The 7963-nt window shown below is 65.4% G+C and overlaps 1 protein-coding gene across 1 annotated transcript; it reads left to right on the top strand.

The window, feature by feature from the left end:
- Window positions 1-1290: 1290 nt before the first annotated feature.
- Window positions 1291-7660, top strand: EPS8L3 (EPS8 signaling adaptor L3). Its single transcript, XM_068995755.1, is given in 22 exon segments — window positions 1291-1361; window positions 1590-1661; window positions 1760-1833; window positions 1925-1989; window positions 2069-2224; window positions 3558-3695; window positions 3773-3849; window positions 4446-4579; window positions 4683-4756; window positions 4845-4953; window positions 5108-5172; window positions 5579-5653; window positions 5777-5925; window positions 6023-6068; window positions 6070-6123; window positions 6125-6178; window positions 6181-6236; window positions 6330-6426; window positions 6529-6655; window positions 6760-6835; window positions 6959-7091; window positions 7327-7660. Coding segments are annotated over 21 exon segments (1818 nt in total). The 5' UTR covers window positions 1291-1361; window positions 1590-1620; the 3' UTR covers window positions 7345-7660.
- The last annotated feature ends 303 nt before the right edge of the window (window positions 7661-7963 follow it).

Raw genomic sequence — 7963 nt, 5'->3', positions numbered from 1 at the left:
CGAAATCCCCCACGGGGACCAGAGGCGGCCCCTGGTGCCAACCTGCCCCGAGAAGTGTCACCCAAATGTCCCCAGCGCCAGGGACTCCGCTGGGGTCAGGAGGAGCTGGGACCCTGCACATCTGGGGCTCCACATCTGGGGGCGTCGCACATCTGGGGGGGGGGTTGCACACCTCGGGGGGTCACACATCTGGGGGAGCTACACATCAGTGTCACACATCTGGGGCTCCTCATCTGGGGATGTGGCTGCACATCTGGGGGGGCTCACACATCTGGGGCTCCACACATGGGGGTCACACATCTGGCGGGACACACATCTGGGGGGTGTCACATCGGGGGACGGGGGCGACGCGGGGACGTGCTTCCCCCTCGTGGCCGAGGTGGGGACTGCACCTTGCCCCTCCCCGAATGGGGAAACTGAGGCACGACCCCCAACGCCGGCACCCGCTCCCCGCTCCCTTTTGGGGGGAATTCCCAGCTCCCCAAAACCTGCTCCCCCCGGTTCTGCCCGTGCGTGTCTGCCGAGCTCCCGGAACGCTCCCAAAGCGGGTCGCCTGCTCCGCGTAATACCTGGGGGGCACAGGACGCCAGGGGCCCTCCCTGGGTGGGGTCAGTTTGGTCCACAAACCCGGGAATAAAAAAAGGAGAGAGGAGGTCGGGGGGATGTGACAGCCTGAGGGACTGGGGGGCACAGATGGGACCCTCAGGGACGCAGGGGACACGGCCCAGCTGATCCATCACCCCCCAAGTTGCACTGAGGAAGCCAAAAGGCTTAAAATGAGCCCAAACCGCACAACTCTGTGCTGGCAGAGGGGGTTCCGCTGGTCACTCCGACCCCACAGACACGACCCCCGGCCAGCCAGTGTCCTCCCAGCCAAGCTGACCCCACCGCACGGCTCTGGGGATGATGACTCCCTGCATCCACCCTTCACCCAAACCCCGGACCCAGCCCCTTCCTCGGCACAAACCACCCTGGGAGGATTTTCGTGGCAGTGACAGTTTTGGGGTGAGCCCGGGATTACCCCGCGGGCAAGGGCACAGAGTCCTGCGGGTGACAGGGTTGGGTGCTGCCAGGCGGGACGTCACCGACACCCAGCCCGGGGGCGGGGGACCTTGGGGCGGGGGCACCCCGGGCTGCGTTCGCCGCTGGGTGCCCCGGGGCCAGCACGCCCTGCCGCGGGGCGGGGGGCCCAGGGTGATTGGAGAGGTGGTGGCGGTGCCAGGTTGTTGTGTCCCCTCCGTCCCTCCCCCGCCTTAATGACAGGGCAAAGAGCAGGTGGGTGCGGTGCCGACAACAAGCCCCGTCCCCTGCCCGTGTCACCCTCCGCGGACACAGCCCGAGCGGCGAGGCCAGCGATCGAGGTGAGCGGGGACACCCCGGGACAGAGACCCCATCTCGGGACATGGGGGTTGGCTTCGGCCGCTGGGGCTGGGATGGAGCGGGGCGACTGGCGATGGACGGTCAGGAGGGTCCTGGTGGCCACCGGGGCGACGGCACCGCCGGGGTGGGGGGAGGGGTGGCGTGTCCCTCAGGTGGTTGGGGGGCGCATCGGGGGTGGCACAAGGACCATGCCCAGGATCCCCCAGCAGGATCGAGACGCGCTTGCTGCTCCCCGGCAGGATGGGAGACCCCTTCGGCCGCTGGAGCAATGCCCCGTCACGGTGAGTGGCCAGCGGGGTGGGCGGGTCCCACCTTGGGGACCCCGAGGGCTGGGCGGGACGGGGGTGCAGGGGGTGTAAAGGTCCCTCTGTCCACCCAGGGGTGAATACGACGACAGGTCCCCGCTGAGACATTCCAACAGCTTCGTCCGCCTCACCGGGAAAAGCATCTACAGTGAGTGAGGGCAGCACCCCAAAAACCCCTCTGATCCCCCCGCTACCGTCCCCAGCTTGTCCCTGTCACCTCACCCTGCGTGTCCCCGCAGACCAGCGCAAGGACTACGGGCAGACCGTGCTGAAGCTCCAGAGCGATTTCCAGCACCACGTTGAGGTAGAAGCCCCCTCAAACTGCCCCGCGCCCCCCGGCATTGCCAGGGGGCCCCTGTGCCACCGCCCCTGTCCCCCCCCAGCACCTGCTCACGATGCGCCTGGAGCGGGACCTCCGCAGCACCGAGGATTGTCTGAGGCGCCTGAAGGGCCTGGAGGAGCAGGGGCGGATCTGGGGGCAGGATGTCATCCTGGAAGTCAAGGACCAGGAGTTGGTGCTGAGAGATGTGGAGAGCAAGGTACCCCCCGGCCAGGGCACCCCCAAACCCCTCTGGCCATGGAACCTTTCAGCTGTGTGACCCCACAAAGCCTGGTACTCCTGCGGCCAGGGTACTCCCTGAATCCTGGTATCCCCCAAGCAAGGCACCCCAAAGCCCAGCACTCCTCAGCCAGGGCACCCCTTGAATCTCGGTACCCCCTGGTCAGGGCATCCCCAAAGCCTGGTACCCCCTTCCCAGGGTACCCCCTGAATCCTGGGACCCCGTGGCTAAGGGAGCCCCCAAATACTGGTCCCCCCCGGCCCAGGTATCCCCAAATCCCAGTTCCCCCCACACAGGGCACCTCCTATAACCCCACTGCCCCCCAACCCTGGCAGCTCCTATAGCCCTGGCACCCCTAGTGTGGGCAACCCCCCAGTCTGGCACCCCCAACCCTGCCCCGCCCTCAGACTCAGCCCCCCAAACTCTGCCATCCCCCTCCTATGACCCCCCACTGTAGGAACTCATCGGGGGGGCTCGGACGGTACGGACGGAGACGAGAGATCTCTATAAGCAGATCTTGGAGCACGCAGTTTATTGCAAAGGGCGTGGGTACAGGGGCACTGCTTAGAGCTGCCAGCTGCAGCTCCAAGCAGGCCCAAGGTGTAGGAGAGAGAGAGAGAGTGAGAGCAAGAGAGCTAAGAGCAAGAGCTAAGAGAGTTAAAAGAGTTAAGAGCAAGAGAGCTAAGAGAGTAAAAGCAAGAGGGCTAAGAGAGCAAAGAGCGTAAGTAAAAGAGAAGAGCTAAGAGCAGTTAAGTAAGAGTTAAGAGCACGAGAGAGAGATCCTTGTTACAATACAATAAATCCTCTTCTGTACTGAATATTCTAATTCTCACTAGCCACTCTAATACAAGGTACAAATCCTATAGCATTTACATACAGCCTATAAGAGTTATTACATTACCATAGAGTGTTACATTTTAACTTCTAAAAACTACTCCTTGGACCCCTTCTGCTGAGCTAGTAGGGTCTGCTCTGACCCTTGGACCTGTCTGCAAGCAGAGGGTATTGTCTAATCAAGAGGGGATTACCTTCAGCCAGCCACACCATTGTTTTCCAGTTGTTAAGTAACTAAGACTTTATATCTCAAAGGTGGCTTTCATTTCAATGTCACTTACAGTTTTCATATTCCCAAAATCTTTTGTCAGGCAATCATATTTATAAGGCTTTCCTGTTTCATCTTCCCCAACACCCCACCACCCCCATTAAATCTTACACCCCACATGCCCGATCCCCACAATCACACTTGCACCCCTTTAACCCTTTCCTAGCCATTCGTGTGGGGGGGCTGAGCACCCCGTTTTCCCCCTTCCAGGAGGAGCTGGACACTTTCCCGCTGGGAAGTGTGCAGGGATGCTCCACCGGGCTGGACAACACGGTGCTGGCCATCAGCGTCCAGGAGAGGAACCCGCCGGGGACCAGCGTCCTGCTCTTCCAGTGCGAGCGGCTGGGGGTGAGCCCTGAGGGAGGGAAGAATGGGGGGCAGCCCCCCCCCGGAATGGGGCGCTGATGGCAGGGGGTCCGTGTCAGGCAGAGACGCTGAGGAGCAGCCTGGAGAAGGTGCTGAGGCAGAGGAAGGAGGAGCAGAGGGATCACGACGGGCACAGGTATGGGGGGGACGCGGCTCTGCAGCCCCTCCCTGCCGACAGCTGGACTGGGCCCCCAAGCCTCGCCCCCCCAGAGTTGTGGTGGGTCTGGCAGTGGGGTGCCCCTGCCCCAATGTCCCCCAAAGAGCCCCTTCCTGCGGGTGCAGACCCCTTCCTGAGGGGGAGGGGGGCCCTTTTGCCCCAGTACCCCAGCTCCTGGCTCGGTCCCCCCATCCTACCCCATCCCCGTGAATACAACCCCCTCACCCCATCCACAGGCTCAGCCTCCCTCCTACCCCATCCCCACGGGCCCAGACCCCCCCCCACCCCATCCACAGGCTCAGTTCCCCCCCTTCCCACCCCCTCTTCCTCATCCCCAGGGGCACGGATCCCTCGCACCCCCATCCATGAGCTCGGTCTCCCCTCATCCCCGTGGGCACAGTGTGTTCCCCACCCCATTCCCCATCACTGGGCTTACACCCCCTCTCCCACCCCCCATCCCTGCAATCAGCCCCACTCCTACCCCACACGCAAACCCGTCTCCCCACCCCGTACCCCCTCCCCAGGCTCAGCTCACCCTCATCTCCCCCCTCCCCACCGCCCTCGCCCCGGAGCAGCCCGGACCGGCCGCCGAGCCCGGCCCCTCTGTACGCGGCCCCGGAGCGCTGGGCAGAGCCCCTCGAGCCCGACCCCCACCTGCCCCCCCAGCGTGGGAGACCCCCCCAGCATGGGCTGCGCTCCTCGGACTACCGTGAGTCTCGCGGGGGGGAGGGAGACAGGGAGGGAGGGGCTGCACCGTGCCTCAGTTTCCCCAGGAGCAGGGGGCGATGCTGGGGACCCCGTGGTGTCACCAGGTGCGCCGGAGCCCCCGCAGATGCTGCGGACCAAACTCCCCCCCCAGGTTATGTCCGAGGTGGACCGAGATGTTGTAAGTCCCGACCCACCCCCACCCCCCACGGGTGGGGACACCCCAGCTCCCACCCAGCTCCCACCCACCGTCCCCCCCGCACCCACAGGAGGTTCTCAACCACGTCCTGGGGGAGCTGGAGCTCTTCATGGGCCAGCTGAGGATGACCCTGGGCTCGGCCAGCAAGAAGAAGAAGAAGAAGCAGAAGAAGCAGCCAGGTGGGAGGGGAGGGGAGGGGAGGGGAGGGGAGGGGAGGGGAGGGGAGGGGAGGGGAGGGGGAGGGGGAGGGGAGGGGAGGGGAGGGTCCTTGGGGGGCTGCTTGGGGTTCTGGCGTGGGCAGCCCGGTGCCAGCCCCCGGCTCTGCCCCTCCAGCGCTGCCCCCAAAGGAGGACTACACGGATTTCTTCCAGAAGGTGAAATACGCCCTCAACCTCGTGGTAGGTCCCGCTGGGCTGGATGTGGGGTGGGGGGGATGTGGGCTCAGTGGGAATGGGGAGGCTGTGTGGGGGTGGGAAGCTGTGAGGGGATGGGGTTGTGGGCAGCAGGGGAACTGTGTGGGGAAAGGGGCTCTGTGGGGATGGGGGGGGCCCATGGGGATGGGGAAGCCGTGTAGGGATAGGGGACTGTGTGAGGGTGGAGGGGCTGCATGGGATGAGGGAGCTGGGGGTGAACTGAGGGGCTCTGTGGGGTTGGAGAAGCCGTGTGGGGATGGAGGGGCCATATGGGGACGAGGGGCCATGTAGGGGTGGGAGCTGTGGGTGGATTGGGGGGCTCTGCAGCGATGGGGGGGCCGTGTGGGGATGGGGGGGGGGCTCCGCAGGGACATCCTTCCCCCACACTCAGGGACGGACCCACCGCTACGTGAAGGACCTCGACCCCTCCGAGCTGCTGCGCCTCGTTTTCTCATCTCTGTCCTTCGTGAGTGCCCCCCAAAAGCGGGTCCCACCCCGCAAAATCTGTGAGACAGGTGGGGACCCCCCCAACACTCCCCCCATCCTGGGGGGTGCGTCTGGGGGTGCTGCTCCATCCCGTCCCCTGCAGGTCCTTGGCCACTGCCCCAGCCCCGGGCTGGCCCAGGCGGTGGAGGCTCCGCTGCTGCTGCCGGAGGCACTGGAACTCCTTGAGGAGACCCTGAGCGATGACGACTACGGCGTCTGGAAAAGCCTCGGCACTGCCTGGAACAAGTCCAGGTGGGGTCCAGGCCTCCGACACCGAGAAAGGGGGGGTCTGGATTTGAGGGGGGGGGTCACAAAACCCACCCCGGCGTCCTTCCCCCGATGGTTGTAGGGCCGAGTACCCCAACAGCGCCCGGGTGCCCGCGTACGTCCCGGTTTTTTTCGGACGGGTGGCTGCCCCCCGCGCTGGAGCAGGAACGCCACGGGGCCCTCCAGGACGCCCCACCGCCTGCCTCAGTTTCCCCAACTCGCTTGCGACGCCCTTCCCTGTCCCTGTCCCCCGCACAGTCACCAGGCACCGGCTGGAGGGACAATCCCAGCCAAGTGTAAGCGTCCCCCCTTTCCCTGTGGATGCAGAGGGTTGGGGCAAGATCTGGCTCCCGGCTGGGTATTGATCACCCCCTCCTCACCGCTTCCAGACCCCCCCTCTCTGCCCAGGGGCTCGTCCGAGCCCTGTACGATTTCCAGGCCAGGAATTCGCAGGAGCTGAGCGTCAGGAAGGGGGACACGCTGCAGGTAGAATCGGGGGGGTCCCCTCCATGGCTGCTCGTAGGGAGGATGAAGTTGGGACCTTGGGGTCCTGGCCCTCCACCCTGTCCCGCTTGCCACCTCCCTTAGGTCCTGGACCAGCAGAGGAAGTGGTGGCTGGTGCAGGACGAGTGGGGGGACAGGGGGCACGTCCCTGGCAACATCCTGGAGCCCCCTCCCGGAGCCGGGGCACAACGGGGGGCACAGCGCCAGGCAGGTGGGTGTTCTCTCTGCCCTCCCTCCCCCGCGCCCCTCCAAGCACGAGGGGGTGGCCGGGGGCTACCCCGATGTCCCCTCCCTTTGTCCCCCGCTCCAGGACAGTCCCCCCCACCCTGCATCCCAACTCCTCGCCGGCGGAGGTGACAGCCTGGCTGATGGACAAGGGCTTCTCGCGAATGTAGGCGGTCCCTTGAGCCCCCCTCCCCACCCAAAACCCGCGTGGGTCCAATTGGAGGTGGGGGCAAGCCCGGCTTACCCCGTCCCTCCCCCTCCCCCCCCCCCCCCCCCCCCCCCCCCGCAGCACGGTGCGGACTTTGGGGGTGCTGCGGGGGCACGAGCTGCTGCAGATGAGCCCGGAGGACCTGCGAGGTGTCTGTCCCGAGGAGTGGCGGAGGGTCCTCTTCAAGCTGTCCCCCATCAGGACATCCCTGGGGGTGAGAGACCCCCACCTCCGTACCCCCACCCCCATCTCGGGACTTTCGGACCCTCGGCCCCACACTCCCTCCCCATCCCCGGGGCTGGCCTTGGGGGTGAGGGACCTCCACCCCCCGCGCCCCCCTCCTCACTCCCGGACTGCTCCTGCGGGTGACCCGTCCCCGGAGCCCCTCCCCAGCCCAGAGCTCCTCCTCCCCCCCCCCACACACACTTCTCCCACCCCCTTCTCTGCAGATCGGCCCCAGGCACTGAGGCACCGCGGCCGCGCTGGCCCCAGCACGTCCCCGCCCCACGCCTCCCAGGATGGAGCACCCTGGGAACGGCTGGACTTGCGGGGGAACCCACCCCCCACATCCCGCCTGGCCCTCCCAAAACAGAGAACCACTCCTTGAAATTAGAGAACGTCTCCCCCAAAGCCACCAGTGACATGAGGCTTCTGGGAATTCCCCCGCCCAAAGGAAGTAGGGGGGCAGGCACCCCCCTCAGCGGGGTCAGGGGCTTTGAGATGAGCTTGCACCCCCAAAATGTAAAGCGATTGATGTGGAAAATAAAAGTGACAGCAGTGGGGTGTGCAGAGTCTGGGGGGAGCCCGGGGGGACAAGGAGAGGGATAGGGTAGGGGAATAGGGGAATAGGGGAATAGGGGAATAGGGGAATAGGGGAATAGGGGAATAGGGGAATAGGGGAATAGGGGAATAGGGGAATAGGGACAGGGCAGGGAGGGGGACACAGCATTTCACCCCCTGCAGCACCCAAGGCACAATCCTGGTCCCCAGCTTTGTGAGTTGATGGCAGCGAGGGGCCCCAGGGGACAGGGCTGTCCCCAGCCCACCCCACTCAGCACCCTGGGTGGGTGGCAGGGCACCAACTCT

The sequence above is a fragment of the Aphelocoma coerulescens genome, chromosome 26, assembly GCF_041296385.1.
Source record: "Aphelocoma coerulescens isolate FSJ_1873_10779 chromosome 26, UR_Acoe_1.0, whole genome shotgun sequence".
NCBI lineage: Eukaryota > Metazoa > Chordata > Aves > Passeriformes > Corvidae > Aphelocoma > Aphelocoma coerulescens.
The sequence above is the reverse complement of the archived record's forward strand: the minus strand, read 5'-3'. Positions and strand labels throughout refer to the sequence as shown.